The sequence below is a fragment of the Cygnus atratus genome, chromosome 2 (genome assembly GCF_013377495.2).
Source record: "Cygnus atratus isolate AKBS03 ecotype Queensland, Australia chromosome 2, CAtr_DNAZoo_HiC_assembly, whole genome shotgun sequence".
NCBI lineage: Eukaryota > Metazoa > Chordata > Aves > Anseriformes > Anatidae > Cygnus > Cygnus atratus.
Window position 1 is genome coordinate 41,216,275 of NC_066363.1, and position 18,770 is coordinate 41,235,044.

At 42.1% G+C, this 18,770-nt stretch overlaps 2 protein-coding genes across 12 annotated transcripts in view; one reads left to right on the forward strand and one right to left on the reverse strand.

The window, feature by feature from the left end:
* The window catches only part of RARB (retinoic acid receptor beta), a 331,702-nt gene extending 317,986 nt beyond the window's left edge, over positions 1 to 13,716 (forward strand). For 10 of the 11 annotated variants that reach the window (XM_050709157.1, XM_035556376.2, XM_035556375.2 and 7 more), the window contains 4 exons: positions 810 to 986; positions 8,482 to 8,686; positions 10,041 to 10,199; positions 12,308 to 13,715. In XM_050709157.1, the coding sequence (XP_050565114.1) occupies positions 810 to 986; positions 8,482 to 8,686; positions 10,041 to 10,199; positions 12,308 to 12,504 (738 nt within the window). In that variant the 3' untranslated portion in view covers positions 12,505 to 13,715. Of the gene's footprint in view, positions 1 to 809; positions 987 to 8,481; positions 8,687 to 10,040; positions 10,200 to 12,307 lie in introns of all 11 variants that reach the window. The other variant, XM_035556374.2, reaches the window with a different exon arrangement.
* A 68-nt stretch (positions 13,717 to 13,784) lies between these two features.
* The window catches only part of TOP2B (DNA topoisomerase II beta), a 64,341-nt gene continuing 59,355 nt past the window's right edge, over positions 13,785 to 18,770 (reverse strand). The window contains exons 32-36 of the mRNA XM_035556373.2: positions 18,245 to 18,327; positions 17,842 to 17,952; positions 15,488 to 15,604; positions 14,501 to 14,598; positions 13,785 to 14,270 (exon numbers count right to left, since the gene is read on the reverse strand). Coding sequence (XP_035412266.1) covers positions 14,109 to 14,270; positions 14,501 to 14,598; positions 15,488 to 15,604; positions 17,842 to 17,952; positions 18,245 to 18,327 — 571 coding nt within the window. The 3' untranslated portion in view covers positions 13,785 to 14,108. The remainder of the gene's footprint in view (positions 14,271 to 14,500; positions 14,599 to 15,487; positions 15,605 to 17,841; positions 17,953 to 18,244; positions 18,328 to 18,770) is intronic.

Genomic DNA, 18,770 nt, shown 5'->3' on the forward strand with positions numbered 1-18,770 from the left:
CCAGTTCTCGTCTAATGTGCTCTTCGTGCTTAATCTATTTAAGGGTTAAGTGCTTTGTCTGAATGTACAAAAATGAATTTAATTGCAAAATTAACACAGATATTGCTGTGTATTCTAGGAAATTACAGACTTTTGCATTAAGATACATCAATCTAAGGTCACTGAAAGATGCAGCAGGAACGTCTTTGTAACACTTCAAACAGGAGGATGCATATTGGATGCCCCATCAAATGAGCATATAGCATTCATCATCACACATAGTGCTTCTTGTAACGTTGTGTAAAGAAATGCTGTTTAATTCATGGGAGACTGTAGCTTGAGAAAGCTGTAAAACCCTTGCAGAGCCACAGAGCAGATAAATTAAGTAGAACTAATTTGCTGAGATCTTAAGTATGTGAAACTATGTTCCAAATGTTGTGCTGCTTTTTCCAGATGAGGACCCAATATTCTTGTTCCACTGTTCATTTTATTTTCTGGGGTACAACTGTAAATTGTCTCTCTCAATGCACTTATTATATAATGGCAAGGAAGAATAATGATAGTGGCATTTGGAAATGTTTAAGTTCATTTGTATTCCTTGTACAGATGGCCTCTGCAATCATAAGTAACAGAGAAATATCCAAGGAATTTTCAGGCGATTAATCCAAGTTTAAAAACAGCATCATCCCAACAGCAAACTGCAGAAATTGCCTGGAATGTTAATAGAGAGCACTTCTAGAAGGAATACTCGGTTGTTGTTTCTTTCCCTTGAAAACCACTTACTGAAAAGGATGTTTTTGATTTATGGTGCCTTCTGGCTTTCTTTCCAGAACTCTAGCGCAGACCATCGGGTTCGACTGGACCTTGGGCTCTGGGACAAATTCAGTGAACTTGCGACAAAGTGCATTATTAAAATCGTGGAATTTGCAAAACGATTGCCAGGCTTTACAAGTTTGACCATTGCAGACCAGATAACTCTACTTAAAGCAGCCTGCCTGGACATACTGGTACGTACCTTTAATATTGCCACTATACTACTGATTTATTCTCTAGTACACTCTATTGCTGTGATTGACAGAAGGTTAAATACTGACCCAGCTTTACAGTTGCATAGTTAAACTTACTGGTACAGTCACGAGTGCACTCTAACATGTCTACTAATATTGGTTATATGGATGACTGTACTTCTCAAGATACGTAGTAAGTCCTTACAGTTTGTGGATTTCAACATAGCTGAAACGGCACATTTTGGTATTGCAGCAATAACTGAAATACGTACAACTTTGGAAAAATGTCCCCATTGTTAACACTGTGACTGTTTCCTTCCTTCTCCTCCTCCTCCCTCCAAAACATCATGCAGCCAGGACTGTGTATAAAGAATATGTAGGAGGAAGTCCTCTTTATGAAGTTTCAGGAAAGTGCTGTATCTCTGGTCATGAGGTGACTTGAGGAGCCAGATACAAATATTTAGAGTGAGTTCTTTGCAGGCTGTGATGTTGGAACCTGATGTTCCTAGAACCTGGCAGGCACAAAGCCTTTGGTACACAGAATTGCTTGCTTTCGGGAGTGCTACCTATGGAAGTGGACTCTAGTGGACTTTGTACAAATTTGAGCAAAATGTTATTTAATTTTAAATAGGCAAGCATACAGTCTACAGAAGGAAACTATGCAGATAGGCTCGAAGTTTTCCTCCAGAGCTTGCCACTAGGTCAAGGCAAGCTATCTTCCCTCTTTGTCTGCAGTTGTTTCTGTCACACTGACCTTCAGAGAAGCCCTCTGGGATCTCATCATTTCTTTATAAAGACCTTAGAGGTCTTCAGGCTTTTAATGGCAAATATGCTCTTTATTGTTGACCATAGCAATAGCTGTAAGTAAAACAGTTAATGCTTTAAATGTGTTTTAAAGATATCAAATGTATTTTATACATCTTTTAAATGTTTTCTTCCGAGAATAAACCGTCTGGTCCTTACTGAACTAGGTGACTTTTCAGTATGGCCAGGAAGCCCTTTGTAGGATGGCTACTGTAGCTATATTTTTTGGCATAACTCAGGAGTTTAACCTGGAGAATTTGAAGTAATTAACCTTGGAATTTCTAAAAGCGCATTGCTTCAAACAGGGTCATATTGAGGAAGACATTAACTGCTGTGACCTTTTCCTCTTGTGCTGTCAAAAGCTGTTTTGAAGAATCGCATCTAGAGGACATTGATGTAGGAGGAAAAGTGGGTGGGAGAGGGGCAGGGATATTATTCTTTGGCCTGTAAAAAAAGGGAAAGCTGAGGTTGCCCCGCAGTGTTCAAGGTTCACCTCTCATTGTCCGCTTCGTCCGGGCACTCATTCAGACCAGACTGTCTCTTCATTATCGTGTGTGGTCCCTCCACAAGACAGAGCCATTTATTACCAATCTCATGCCTGTCATCTTTAGCTCTGGTATGATAAGGTGCAGTTATGTTCCTCTTACACCAAAAGGCATACAATCATATATAAAGTTTGGCATTTCCTCAAATGTATTCTGCCAGAGGTAGAGGAGGAGAATTGCTTTGTGTTTGCAAACTACAGAAAATAGCCAAAAGTGGTGGTGCAGAGAAGGGGTCAACATAAAACAAAAATCTGTGATTCCAAACTTTTTAACCCTAAAACTTCAGGCCTTAAGCAGCTTCCCCCTACTTGCAGCTGCCATTTACTGTGTCTGTAGCTACTGGAAAAAAATCGTACTCTAGTTTTGTAATTGTGAAGGATCCTGTGAGCTCCTGAAGCTCTTTTCTGGGAGCAGTTAACAGAGCTTACCCCATCAAGCATGCCTGGTCCCCCACGTGGTGTGAGGTCTCCTGGTAGCTCTGCTTAGTGCTTACCTCATACAAACTGGATGGACGTTATCAAGTATTTAGGGGTGGTTTTTCTGCTGGCACTTTTGTCAGAAGAGTCTCACAGAAGCATAGGATATTTAGAGTTGGAAGGAGCCCACAAGGATTGTCAAGTCCAACCCATGGCTCAACACAGGCCGGATAAAGTTCTAGACAAAGGCGCAGGTCCAGATAAAGGCATTTCACAGACCTTGATCAAGGAGGTTAAATAAAAGCTTATTAAATAATATTAATAATGAAGCAGGTAGTAAATGATGAGTATATTTCAACTAATTCACGGATAGAAAGGGTTGATTCTTTTTTGTTAATATCATTCACTGCTTCTGTTCTGGGGGAATGTGTCAGCATTCAAGCTGTACTGATGAATTTTACTGAGGTCTGCAATTCCTGATCACCCGTCTTTGTTTTTGACAAAACTGGAGAAAGTGGCACACCTGACCAAACAGACGTAGCCAGTGCCATAGCTACCCGTAGCAGGGAAGAGCTGAGGCTTTTTCAGAAGCAGGAGCAGATAAGGTGTGCATGCTGTGAAGGGTCCTAACTTTCCCGTGCGACATTTATACAAGCTTTATGTGAGTATTTTATGTGCTGCTTAAAAAGAAAAAGGGATAATTACCACAACCACTACCACAGTAATGTGCCGTGCGCGCACGGTCTGTGAAATGCCCATATCCATTAAACCCACATCACCTGCACATAATCTGAATTGCAGTGCAGCTCTGTATCTTTATTTAAGCTAAATTTCAGTACTTTCAGCACTGTTTTCAATGGAGCCTATTTCCCCCCAGCGAGCTGGTTCTCCTAATCACGAGGAACATTCGGAGTGTTTTATTTTGCCGTACACCCGCAGCGTGAGCACCGGTTTCCCCTCCTGCTGTGTGAGCACGGGCATTTAGTGCCTGCCAGCAGCCCCCCGTGCGTGCTTCAGGTGCCTTTCTTCAGCGATCCCGTCCTGCACCTGTGTTTAGGATCAGGGTCTCGTTGCCGCAGCCCTCCTGCACCAGGGCAAATCGTAAGCATTTATAAGCCTCGTCAAGGGCTTGGTTGGATCTTGCAGCCTTCGATACCAAAAACTCCTGACACCCCGACAGGGGAGCTGCTGCCAGGAACTTAGTAAGCTCTATTGGATTTGGGTCAAGTAATCGTTTTATACACAAACAAACAAAAATTCTGGAAGGGAAATAGCATCAGGCCTCACAAGATAGTTGAAGGCGCCAATTGAGAATGGTGGAATTTATATTTGCTCTGGAGCCAAAGGTTTCAGGGATAAATATTACTAAAATTCAGTCAGTAACCCTCGTAAAAGTGACTGCTTCTGTCTGCTTGTCCGCTGGCCCTGCAGCAGGAGCATCGGCAGCCTCGTTTTGTTCTGGCAAAGCGAATGTGGAAGGAGTCCAGAGTTCAGTCTCTCTTAAATCTGATGGATAAAACCCTAAGTCCTTGAATGCTCATCCCTAGTAATGTCATTTTTAAACTTCTGTAGTAAAATCCTGCACGTAAACACGAGGTGGGCATTTGCAACGCGGAGTAACCTGTACTGATGGGCACGGAGCGCCGGGGAGGTTTGTTCACCTGCTGCTGCCCCACCACAGGTCACCTGCTTGGGCTTCTCTTCTTGGGAATCTGTCCCATCTGGCTGCGGCAGCTAACGTGGAGAAACAGGATTTCTTAAAGAAAGCCCGACTTACCTTAACAAATCTCTTTAAAGCAGGTAACAATTTTATGGCAGCACGATTTTGTAAATGCAGGTTTCTGGATATTCTTGGTTTTGTGTGACCTGTAGGGTTGTGTGTCTTTTTTTCTTTTTCTTTTTTTTTTCCTGTTTGTTACTGACTCATAGACACTTCAAGATATGTTCTTTAAAACAAAAGGGTCCTTTAATCATGGGCAAGAACCTTATTTATGGCTGCAAGTGGCATTTAAGAGCAGAGTGACAACTCAAATACTTGGCTTAGTTACAGAATCTGAACAGCGCTGAGGACATTAGGAGGATGTCTTCTAGACAGTTTAAAATGGAGAAAGATACAGTGATTTCTTATTTTGAAGTGCTGACATTTCCCATATGTTCTTCAGTGAATATGAGCTTGAAATCAACTTCACTTTGACACTGGAAGTTTGCCCAAGAAAGGTTTAAGAGCAACTCAGCAATATCCATAGCGTTTCACAGATCTTGATGAAGGGCATAAATTAGAAAAAAAAAAAAAAAAAACATTTTAAATGATCTGTCTCAGAGTTTAATAACAGTGTGTTGTGGGATAATGTAGAAGGAATGCAGGAGAAACCTGAGACCTGATTGCTCCAGTCAAGTTAAGTGCACTGCAGAAAACACATACTTGAGCTTCAGCTGTGCCAGTGCCCCGTCTGAGCCACTGCAGGCTCATCCAATTAAAGGCTCAAGCAGCATTTAGGTACAAAAGCCTGAAGTCTGCCTTTTGTGAGGAGCCTTCCCAGTCGCTGCCTGCGCCTGGAAGTAACTAAATTCCACAGGCCTCATAGGTTTTAATGATACATTTTGCAAGGCCCCTGGAAGCCTGTTCCTGTGCATGCTCGTGGGGCTCTGGGCCACGTAACCTAACCCCCAGTTTGTTCCTGATGTGGATGCAGCCTGGAAGTGTTCCTCAGCTGCAGCCCTGAGGAGCAGTGACCGGTTAGGTCTTCGCATCAGAGCCACGGAGCGGGGCTGACGGCACGCGGGGACCACGAGGGAGTCGGTAGCCTGTCGTACACCAGGAGGCACGTGCTCGGCCTCCAGTTGTCTGGGATGACAAACGTTTCCAACGTGTGGTGTCTCCTTTCTCCACGGTCTGTTCTTCCAGGTGGGCTCGGAAGAGATGTTTGTTGTTCTGGCGGGTCCTTCCAGTCTCTCTTTAGCATGCCTTTTGAAGATATCAAAGTACAAGCAAGGGTGAACTTTAGGGGAGAGAGCCGCCAGTGGTTACTGGCAGCGTAGACCATGGTAAACATGCTTGCTTTTATTGACGGGGTGCCATGCTTGGTAACATTAATTCCTGCTAATAATCCTCAAATACACTTCGGTAATTACTCAGAACCTTTGGAGTTACCATCAGCCTTTTCAGATCACTTATATTAGAGGGAATTTGTGGTTAGTGAAGAACATGAGTGTGTGCGTTTGTATTTGTGCCTCTCTTGGTCATTGACTTGAATGAGTTCAAGAGTTTATTCCAATTCAGGGGTGGGGGAACGATGTAAAACACATCTGGCCAACCACAGAGAGTCTTGGTGCTTCGGCGTGTACCCACAATGTGAGATAAGGTTATTACTCAGATGGAAAACAGCTCAAGAGCTTTCTGCAGAAATACACCCCATTAAGTCTCTTACCAAGGAATTTTAAAAGAGAAATAAGAGCTTCCCGGTAGGTCTCTCACATGCCATATCCTCCTCGTTCTCCTCCCTGCTTATTTGGGGCAGTGTTGCCAGGCAAAGATGAAAGTGGGAGAGCCAGCCCCAGCCTGGTCGGCTGCCAGGTGGTGGGGGCCTCTGACTCAGAGCCCGGGTAGTCACAGAAGTAATTAAAATTCTCCCTGTGCTCAGTTACATTTGTGTAAATCTGTGCAGTTGAATCTTTAAAACAAAGTAAGATGACTGTATGGGAAATAAATGCAGTCGGGCCCTGGAAAAATAGGGCCGCAGCCTTAGCTAATCAGCTGGACTTCCGCAAGATTTTGGTTTGGATTAGCTTAGTTTGGTTGAATTTAGCGATAAGCCTTCTCCCACCTCTGGTTTTCGAAACATTAAGCACTGAGATATGTTACACAAGCGTGCCACAGGACGGACATCCTGCACTGCATCCTTACACCAGCGCTCGTCGGGAGCAGCCGTGCACACGGGGCAGCGCCGCACACTACAGCTCCACTCCCGACGCAGATGTTACCCCAGGGGCATTTCGTACCGTGGTGCAGAGCATCCTCGGTGTTTCATTCCTGTGCTTTGCATTCCTCCGCGTCCAGTTTAAAGGTGTCAATCCGCATCTTCCCCTGGAGTGCTCTTTTGTCCGGGGTCAGTGCGGGGTGGTGTCATACAGGCAAACACCAGAACCAAACACCTCGCGTGCAGCAGGACACCACGGCACCGCGCAGGCGGCTCTGCACCCTTACGAGCACCGCTGGGGCTTCACAGGAGTCCGGCTGCTGGGAGGTTCGGCGTCACAGCCCATGCACTAACAGTGGAAGAGCAAAGTCGGGCAGGCCCCTCAGGCTGCTGGCCACGTGCTGCCATGTGAAGGTCCAAAGTTTGCTAATCCGCTCGGAAGCAAGCTCCCGGCTGGCGAGACAAGCAGCGCCTTGTGGGGGCTGTCCCTGCAGCGGCTCTGGGGAGGGCGCTGCCAGTGGGACGGGGCCGTGGCTTCCCCTCCAGCCGTGGCCGTGGCGAGAAGGTGCTCGAGGGAAGGAAGTGGCAGAAGAGCAGCAAGGACTTCTGGCTCAAAAGTCACCTTGTCCTGCCGCCTGGGAAGGATAAGATGAGTAGTGGCTTCGCAGCTGCAGTGAGCAGTGAGGATTTCGCCATCTCGAGGTGGCACCTGGGGCAAGCCCGATGCGATCCCCGAGCAGTGGAGCATTCCTGAGCTGTGGAGAGGGAAACGGGCAAAGCACAAATGTGTGCGGAGATCATCTTAACCAGCATATAGCTACTGTGCCAGCATCTGGCTTCTGACAAAAACTAACCGTACAGTGGCCTGAAGCCGGGCTCCTCTCTAGTTGAAAAAGCCAGGAGTGAAGTAGGCTGGTTTTTCTGAGCAAGCAGTACTGCTGCGCGCTAGCAGAAGTCCTGCCTCTGTGTGCATTGGCACTTCCCGGCTCCTGCACCGGTCTGTGGGAGAGCACGGCAGCCTACTGGCACGGGGGAGGGACAGGGGAACATTGCAGCATGCAGGGATGGTGTTTTATTCGAGTTAGTGATGGCCAGGAATTACCTTCTGTGCCTCTGCTTGTTTGGCTGCTTTTCCATTTTGTCCTTGCTCCAACTGAGTATTTGTTCACTTGCTGCGCATCTGGCTGTGTTAATACGGCAGTATTTTCTGTGGTTTGCTATCACGGCTGAAATGAAGGAACCCCAAAGCACAAGGTACGTTCTGCCTCCTTCACCAACTCGAAGCTATCTGTACTCACACGAGACAGAGAGGGGAGTTTGTCCTTACCAAAGACACAACCCAGAGAAGCACTGTCATGCAGAATTGATCCCCCAAATCAATGAAATAACGTGTGTGTTTGAAAAGGTGAGACATTTTTATGGTCTTGCTGGGATCAGAGCGGCATTGCAATAACGTCCTATAGGTAGGCGTGTACAGCATACTAATTAAAGAGCACTTTCTGTGATTGTTACGGTAATGTTGATGAGTTAGTCATGGGAACTGCATGTAAGTTTTGATTATTTCATAACTAGAGGGTAAATTTGGAAGTGACCAATTTCTGGCATAGAAGACTAATCATAGTCTATTAAGTATTTATTTCTGTTGTACTAGAGAAATTTTGTGCTACTGGAACTGAACGTACTGGAGTTTGATTTCAGATCGCTTTGACATGAACATGTGCTTCAGTTCCTTGGGTAATTTGCCACACTGGGAATATGCAGCAAACCTCTCAAGGACTGAATTCTTCAGATTTCATTTTTTATCCCTCCACAGATCCTTAGAATTTGCACAAGATACACGCCAGAACAAGACACCATGACCTTTTCAGATGGCCTTACCCTAAACCGAACTCAGATGCACAATGCTGGATTTGGCCCGCTGACCGATCTCGTGTTCACGTTTGCCAACCAGCTCCTGCCTTTGGAAATGGATGATACAGAAACCGGTCTCCTTAGTGCCATCTGCCTAATCTGTGGAGGTACCGTACTGCGCGAATTCAGATGCATTTGAAAAGGACAGACACGATAAGTTCTTCATTTATGTTTTACTTGTTTGGCTTTCCTGCACTAAAACGTGTATATATATATATTTTTATATATATATATATATATATATATATATATAAAGATACATACGTAGTATTATTATATATTACGCAGAAGTTATCTACAGCCACCTACACTAAAGATTTGTTTTCCACTGGTGATAGTTATTATTTTCATTAGGGTTTTGAATGAAGTGGATCAGACTGTCAGGCAGCTGATCATACTGCCTGCCTCATAAAGGACCACAGGATGTATATATCCTCTTGCATTTTTCCTAAGCAGTATGTGGGCACCTGTGTGAATGAATGACCTGTGCTAGAGCAAGATGCCCTTTATGCAACTTCTGCTCATAAATAAGATTGCATGCACATAGTTACACTCGTACAGACGTCATTGGTGATAACCTTCTTTAGAAAAAGTAGGCTATGATTCTGGGGGGGTCTGATTACAACTGAAAAGGACAGTGCCAGGTAAAATCAGGTAAAATTGTAGATTTAAAAGACAAAAAAGTCTCAGATAATTTCCAAAATTCTCTGTAAGTTTCTGTTAATTTTAATCACCTACTTTCTCTCTTACTGCACAAATTTTGAACAAGCGTTAGAATCAGACTGTGTTTAGCTGCGCCTTTTTACTGAAATGCGAACTTGATACTCCTTTTTGCATATTACACTTTACAGTACTTTAAGTGCTATTAAAGACCAACTGTTATCACAACAAAAGTCAGTCTTTGTTGACAGTGGACCTTCAGTACAAAATCATTCTGGTTTTGTGTCTCTAGCCATATCCCATCAAAAGCAGTGATGGATTCTGACACGTCTTGAATGTATTACTGGTGTATCCTGCTTTATGGTGACATTTGCTGTCACTCAAGCTAGCACTGCCATCTGCTGATATATGATGGTAACTCACTTTGGGTTGGTATCGATGCAAAAAATAAACTATCTGTAATCTCTTTGTATACCTAGCTATCTTACAAATTATTCATACAAAATTAATTCTAAGTATTGTTTGCAGCGAGGTATTTTCCCTGTGGAGAGGGAGGTACTGGTAATTCACTCAAATGACAAACGTCCCCAGTAACCAAGGGAAAATGAGTCCAAGTTTTGGGAAGCTGGGATTTGTCATCTTCCTAGGGAATACAAGCTGCACAGCGTATTTCTCCACATAAGCAGAGGAAATGATGAAATTCAGGGAAAATTAAGAACATGGAAGATTTTCACTTCTGTGATTTTTTTTTCTGTGATGAAAAAAATGTATTTAAAATCGGTGATCTGATGCTTTCTGCAGATCGCCAGGACCTCGAAGAACCGATGAAAGTGGATAAGCTTCAGGAACCATTGCTTGAGGCACTGAAAATTTATATCCGAAAGAGACGACCCAACAAGCCTCATATGTTTCCAAAGATTTTAATGAAAATCACAGATCTTCGTAGCATCAGTGCAAAAGGTACCGCATCTCACAGTAATTCAGTGCTACTTTCAGAGGAAACAGGCCAAAAGACCTGGGCGGTTGTTTGTTTGTTTGTTTTTAACGTAACTGGGAGGTCCTCTTGACCTTTCTTTTCCCTCTTGATCACGTAACTGCCATGTTGAAATTGGTTCTGCTTTACATACACAGTGCTACATTCTTCATGCAATTCTGTGTGAAGTTATCAGTGGTTTTGCAGTTGTGGTGCTTGCTCCTTTGTTCCTGACAGTTAAGCTAGTTAGTTAGGGGACTTCTTCATCAGTATTCGTGTGGGAAGTTGGTCATTGCCCTTGTAGATGATTGTTGAAGCTCCTCAGCTAAGGCATGGACACAAGCTCTCCCCTCCAGCCTGGGGTTATTGCTGTGAGGGAGTGTGCTCCCTCCAGCGTGTACATTGTAGCAACGTGGATGAGCAAAATATATCCACAGGCTCCCTCTGGAATGTTTCTGCAATAGTCAGGATATTTTCTTTTAAATTTTGTTGGCTCTTTTCCCCTTTTTTTCATTTTAAAAAAGCACAGATTCATATTCCATTTGACTCATTTTAAGCTGATGGTCAGGAATCTTATGAGATGTATTATACCAGATATTTGAACTCTGAGGTTGATGCTATAAATTGTCTGAAGTTGTCCTGATGGATAGATGAAATCCTTTTCCCACCAGCAACAAACTATGTAAAGCACATTCGTGCCTCGGTGTGGAACTTTACTGTATACACTCACTGTTAGACATTTAATTCAAAAATACTGAATTAAGTCTCTTTATGGTCCTCACCACTTAGTAGCTGAATGTTGAGTATCTTACTTTCAGTCCTTCAAATACACTACCTGTTTGCAGCAGAATGTAGCACCTAGGTTGCATTGGTGTTATTGGTGCCTGAAAATAGTCCAGGGCTTTCTGACTGTTGCTTGCTTATCCCTGGAAGCAGCAGCGGCAGGTAGCAGTGTTCAGAGGGGCAGCTTTACGCTGCTTTACAGATCCAGCTTTCCCTAGCAATAACCTTTCTTTTCTCCAAGGAGTTCTGTCCATCCAGCACCTGAGGTCTCCTCTGTGTGTCAGTAATTTACGAGTCCCTACGCGGGTCCCTCAGAGGTAACAGCCCAGTGCCTGGCAGGGTGCTGCCCGTACAGGGCAGATGTTGTGGTGTGAGGGAACTGGGCAGGGTGTGCGTTGGTCTTTCCAGCATGTGTGACGGGTTCAAGACGCCTCAATGCATCTTAGGAGCACCGTGCTTTACGCGTTGGGTTTTTCCCCCCTGTACTAGTGTTAGTTATTGTCTCACAGTCTGAGTAGTCAGGATTAATATAGTAATTGTGTTTAATCCTACACACAATAGCCTGCAAAGACGTCTCTATATAAAAGTACCCATTGTTGTTACTGGAGAAGTAGTGAACGGTGGTTAGCTTCAGTTAAATCAGATGCGAACGGTGTTTCTGTGTACTTTTGTGGTTAATTAGCACGAGACAAAACACCTGCGGGCTACAGAAGGCAGCTTCACAAAAGTATCCATTTGCCTGAGTTTGGTCTTTTATAGCACAAGGGGTTGTTAAATTCTGATTCTTCACAGTTTGCTATGTGGAAAAGAAATATTTACTTCTGACATATTACTGCGCCTATTTAACGTGCCTACTCTGTTAAATAGGTGAGGACCTATTTAACATGAATCAGGCAGCACTTTTGTCCTCCTGTACTCCTTGCAGATCCAGTCCGGATTAAAGACTGTGAAGTATATTCCAATTCATAAAGACATCTAAGTGATCACAGTTGAATTTAATTTGTCAGTATCATTTAATACCATTTTGGTTCCATCTCTGAAAAGAAGCGGTTCATCCAATTTACCTGTGCTGTAATATCAATTGCTATGATCACAATTTAAAAACTAATCTGCTAAGGAGTGCTCATCTAACTCCATTTTCCTGCAATGAATGAAGCAGTTCACATACGTAATTTTGTATGCAGAACTACAGATGGAGACACCGAATCCATTAAAATAATGTACCCTGAAATTACCACTGATGGTGCTAAGGAAAAAGAAATTGTACAAATCGTCCTAATGGGAAGAACTTCTTTTTGTTTTCTTTTTAAAGGTGCAGAACGTGTCATTACATTGAAAATGGAAATTCCTGGATCCATGCCGCCTCTCATTCAGGAAATGTTGGAGAACTCTGAAGGACACGAACCACTGACACCGACCTCAAATGGAAACACTGCAGAACACAGTCCCAGTATCTCACCTAGTTCAGTGGATAACAGCAGTGTCAGTCAATCCCCCATGGTGCAATAAGACATTTTCCAGCTACTTCAGACATTCCTAATACCTTATGTACAGGGATGAAAAGCAAGAGAAACATTTTTACTGCTGCTTAGTTTCTGGACTTAATATATATCTATATATGTATATATATATAGATAAAAACTCAACAAGGACCAAGAAATTTTCATATGTATCGATATATACTCCTTGCTGTTTAAACTCTTAAAAATAGAAAATGCAAACTTTTGAAACTCTAAATCAGCCATTTCATGCAAAAAAAATAGTTAAGCTTCTGTTTTCTCCTCTGAACATTCAAGACTGCATGGTGACAAGACAGATCTCAGACTTTAAATTCTGGTTGCATTCTGATGACTTTGTACATACAACTGTATGGCTGTACTTTCTATACTGGATGTTTGGTGCTTTCCTTTTGTCTCTCATACCTAAAGCGATCAAGACACCAACCAGACGAAATGGACTACTGTACACATCCAGGAAAGGAAGTCGAAAGGACCGTCTGATTTAGTTAAATGAAAACTTCTCTTTGATGCCCTCAGTTTGCATCTCCTTCCTTGTAAAAAGTATACAAAAATTCACTGCACTAGCAGAAAAGACATCAGTATCAGCAGTAACTGCCAGATCAGTTATTCAGATGTCATTTGTTCCACTGTTAACGTCACTTTAAAAGGAAAAAAGTGTTTTCTTACCTGGCTGGTGACCTAGCTCCACAAGTAACTACAACATTTCTACAGTAATGATAGCCTCCAAGGCAGAAACACTTCTCAGTGTTACCATGTTTTTGTTTACTTGTTCACAAGCCATTATGGAAACTTCATGGGATGATAACCAGCAGACTCATTTACAGCTTTTGACTTGGTGAGTCTAGGGTATTTCCTTAAGAATCAACTGCCGGGAACTAGCTGGGTTATCCAGCCTTCCGGGTGCTAGGGAAGTACAGCTAGGACTTCCAGAAATACAAGGAGAGGATCTGCCTTCTTGGCCTTGTTAAATCACCATGAAGCAGAGTGAAAACTGTGGTAGAATGGTTAACAGATTTAAAGTGTCAGTTTCTTAGGTTTCATTTAAAGCACTAGTGGATTTTTTTTTATATATTCTAGCAAGTCTGTGATGTACTTTCACTGGCTCTGTTTGTACATTGAGATTGTTTAACAATGCTTTCTATGTTCATATACTGTTTACCTTTTTCCATGGAGTCTCCTGGCAAAGAATAAAATATATTTATTTTAAAAAACCTGCGTAGAAATAGTCCCTCTAGTCCAAATTTTACACATGCACACACACACACAGGATAGTTTTCCATTTTTTAATGTTTAAACTTCATTTCAAAAAGCAGGTTTGCTGTTTGCAACCATGACAATTAAAATGTGCTTTAGCACAGCTGTCTAGAACATCTCTACAAGCCAGTCAGACAAATACATGACATTTCAATGAGTAAAAAAGAGCATAAAACTGTAGGTGTAAGAACAAAATGTTAAAATGCCTACACACAATAATAAAAACCATCAATTACATTATCACATAAAATAAGTCAAATGTACAAAAGTTTGCGACAGAAGGGACAAAAGGACAACACAAGATAGTTGTTGGAAAACATTTGTGTGCTCTTTGGGCACTTAATTAAACATATCAAAATCATCATCTTCATCAGACTCTGCAAAATATTTAACTTCTTTTCTAGCCCGGCCTGTCCGGGGCTTCGGGGCAGTTTCAGAGGCAAAGCCCGACTGAAAGATCTCCACATCCGAATCCTGGTCGAAAGCGGCCTTCTTAGATTTCTTTGGAAAAGAAAAGACGAATCAGTTGTGAAGCTCTGCGCATGCTGCATTCGAACAGTCACAACTGAAGCAAACCTTCTCTAACACCTACACCCCTGTTGCTGTATCGGCAAACTATATATAGTAAGAACACGTACCTTTCAGTTAAAGTAATCCATTAGGGTATTGTTATTATTATTATTATTGCTGTTGTTATTTTACAAGAAGAATGGACCATAGCAGAAACTGACCTTGCTTGGTGTAGATTTAGGTGTCTTCTTCCCAGGGTTGTATTCACCTTCATTTTCTGAACTGGATGCTTTCCTTTTCTTTGCCCCTCTACCTTTTCCTAGGTGAGAGAATATATGAATTTAGTTTCGATTTTTTTTTTTAATAAAGTAAATAAATAAACAACATTCAGCAAACTGAAAAAAAATGTGAAAGTACTACATTTTAGTAATGTCTATGTGTTAAAGGTGAAATTTAGTTTACAGCTTAACAATCTTCACAACAGCAGTAAAATACAATGTATTTGATATTCGCAGCTTTAAATCTCTTTTATATTTCTGAAGTTACCATTCACCCTGTCAGTTCATGCTGCTGGTTCAAGACAGGGCCAAACTTCATTAGCTAAACGTCTAGACTCCTGACGCACTGCAAATCCTCAGTAGCCTTCTGTACTAATTACGCAGCATTTAATTCACCTTCACAGCTTGGTAAATGTACTGCTAACTGCAGCCACCAGCAGTGGCACATCCTTTCCCTTTACGGACTGTTCTGATTAAATCGCTGCGTATGCTGATATGCTGCTGTCATTCTCTTCTGAGGACTCTGGCATCTGAGACTGGGATGCCAACAAGAGCCAGAAAACCTTATTTATTAGAGTTACCAACTACCAGAATTTTACTGACTCGTATGAAGTTGAGATCAAAGAATGAACCTAAGCAGCACCCAATAGAAGAGCTGAGCAATTAACAGGGGGTTGGCGTTATTAAATGCATTCTCAACAGTTAAGGTCAGATAAAAAGTTTACATTATTGATTGTCAAAAGTCAGTAAACTACTCGTCACACAAAAGGCTCATGGCTGAGTAATCCACTAGTGATTCATTTACTAATAAACCAACGAGGTTCTACACTTAGAGACTATTTCTACTTCCTTTTGAAAGTCATAGTGACCCTGTGTTACAGAGCGCACAGACTTGCATGCTGCTGATCAGCATTACACCAAAATTCTTACCTTTGGGTGCTGCGGTCTTCTTTGGAATGCCAAATTCTGAATCCGAGTCAGAGTTTATAGTTTCCACCTTCTTGGCCTTGGGAGCCCTTTTGGGTTTAGGTGGCGCATCTACTTTTGCTGTTGGAAGTTAGCGATATTAAATATGTTAAATTCACATACTGGTTACAATATTCTATTTATTAGATTATAGCATAAATGGCAGATATTAAAATGAGATGAGCAGTTTCTGCACGTGGCAAAAACAAACTTCAACTTGCATGCTAGAACGGTGAGAAATACAGGTTTCCTTTGTCGCACTTTAATTAAGGGGTATCGGTGCCTTCAGTACATTCCAGTGCTTTGAATTAAACACTCTTTCATCTTTTAGTCGGCAAATTTCTTATTAACAGCACAAGACATTGTGCAAGGCACAATTACCTAGCCAAAACCTATACAGTACTGTAGGAGGATGTCTAAACCTCAGCCCCTGATGTTGGTTTATTTTTACTTTGGCGATGTTGAAGCAAAATACGCTCCATTGCCAAGCACTACCCCACAGATGTGCCATGAGATGTAGCTGTGTTCAGTTGGCCCCAAGTCCGTCCTCAAATTCTGTTAACTGATGTTAGAAAAGGCGTGGGCTCCTCGCTGACAAACGAGGAATTAGGGAGAAGGAAATAACTGGGGAGTGGTACAATACGCTGTCACAAACACTACTTGTCCTCCCCCCGAAACTGAGCCTGTCGTCTCTGGTCATCTCCTGGAAAGTCTCTTGTAGAACAGCAAGTCCAAAGATGACAGACCTCTTAAACGGCACCTGGTAGCTAAAGTAATAGTGTCCATGGCTTCCAGAACACTCATTTCCCTCTGTACTAACCCCAGCGGGCTTCTGAGCCACTGTCTGAGTGGTTCCTGCACCATACACCTGTACAACTGGGAAGGATCATGGACAGCAACTAGGCCTGATCAGGAGAGCCAAGCTCTCCGCTTGGTATCCTGACATAAAATGGAAGTTTGCAGTGACGTCAAGGTACGCACACTCTCAAGAAGCCCACATTTTTGGCAGAAGGCTCAGGAATGGAATCAGTCCCACAGCTGATGCGCAGGGGACTTCTCACTGCTGGAATCTGCCAGCTGGGCTATTCAAGGCAAGCAGCTGCTTACAATCAGAGTAAGACTGGTTTTCAGATTTCTCTTAGGCTTACTATAAAGCACTAGAACCACAGACCTCTCAAAGAGTGCATGGAAAGCAAGCTCAGCAGCCTCTTGATCCTCTGTAGTGCACACCAGAGATCAGGAGATTTCATCTCAAATTGATTGAAGTCTGAATAGGAACTGAACTCCTACCTAATATCCCTTATTTTCCCTTCTATTCTTTTATGTTCCCTTATCTGAGAAGGGAACGTGACTGTACAGACAGCAAGGCAGAACAAGTAGTTCTTTAGTGTCAGCTTCCTGTCCTCACAAATCCAAGCTCTGAAGTCACAGAAAATCAAACGGCTGTCTGGAATAATTATTTCAGCTACACAATGGGCATTCCCCAGCATGAGGGTGAGTGAATGGAATATTGCAATACCAGAAGATGGGTTTTGAATGGGCTGCTGACACAGGGCATGAGGATGGACACAGAATTGAGGAGATGACTAGGAGACTAGCTGACCAAGAACTAGGCACGTTAGGTTATCACTGCACTGTCCAACAGCCCGTGATCATCAAACTGTGATCATGAATAATTTGGGCAAAGGAAAGGAGACAAAAACTCCACCCGTGTACAGCTAAAGAAACAAATCCAAATAATGAACATGCTCTTCTTGGAATTGTCCTTAATTCCACAGTTTAAGAATGTGCAAGTTGCCAGTTCTAAAATCCTAACTAATAAACAAAGAAACTTTCACCTATGAAGTTTAAGGATAGCCTTTCATTGTCTGTATCAAAAAAAAACCAACCAACCAACCAAATACAACTGTGCCAAGCAGAACTTAATGTGACAGTCCACTTAGGACTTAAATATTTCTTGGGGATTCTTCCTTTGCAGTTACTCTCCCTCAAGTAAGTTGGATGCATTATAGAAGACTATTTACAACCCTGAAGACACCATGTTTCATTTATTCCCTGAGGGTAAAAGCTTTCCATTAGTTTAACTAATCAAAGGCTGAGCATCAACTCCATACGTGGAAAGCACTAAGTTTTGACACTACAGTGGAAAGAAAGAAATTATTATCATTAAGAAGCTGGAAGAAGTTCACACTCTCTCCTGAAAGCCACTGAGTCCGAAATATATGAATGCAATTCCTACTTTTAAGATGTGAAGAGATGATTTAAAGGTGGAAGAGTTTTTAAAAAAGGATTGAATTATGGGATAATCCTACACTTACCTTTTTTAGCAGCTACTGTTTTACTTGGAATTTTCTCTGCTTGTTTTGGGGTGAAAGACGATGAGAAAACAGGAGTAGAATCCTCTTCATCACTGTCCAATTTTGTTGTATCTATAATCACAGAGTATGTTTAAATTAAGATTTGTTCACTGCATACTTAAAATCATTCATCAGTTAGTCAAATTCAATCTCACAGAAACACTCCTCTGATACTACAGCTAGGCTATGGATGTACTATGACTGTGATACAAGGTATGTTGTTGATCAGAACTTCTTTCCCCTTTATAAATCTTGGTATCTTTCTTCTACAACTACTTCATGAGTTTTATGTTAACAACATAAATCCCCTTACACAGTCCATAACAGTTGCTAATGGCAAATAGATCAGTGAAAACAAGCTCACCATCATCTGTCTTCTGAGAGTAAGATGGGAAAGAGAAGATGTTCCCAAAATCTTGATTTTTCTTCTCTTGAGACGTTTTCCTTCTTCCAAACACAAAAAGAAATTGCATTAACTACACACTGAAATATGCAGACATTATAGTATCTATAGGAGATTAAATTCCTCTTTGGGCACTACAATGCATTTCTAGCATCTTTATGTATGCTTGAGGCAGTCAAATTCTTACAATCACTTTCCAGTCATGTACTGTAAGCATTTAAAAATAACAGTACTACATTTTTATCAATAGTTCTCTATACCAAGCTGATGCAAGAAGGAAAACCAAAAAATGTTACTAAAGGCATTTTAACAGATGACATTACCGACACTGTATTACAGATGGGTAAGTCAAGTTTTCCCCTGCACAGGGCAACTGCAACGCTAAGACTTTCATTCCTACCCAGCAATGTATAAATTTTATTTTACATGGCACAGGTAGATTACTAATTGATCAATGTTTTGTTTAAGGACTTCTACATACACAAAA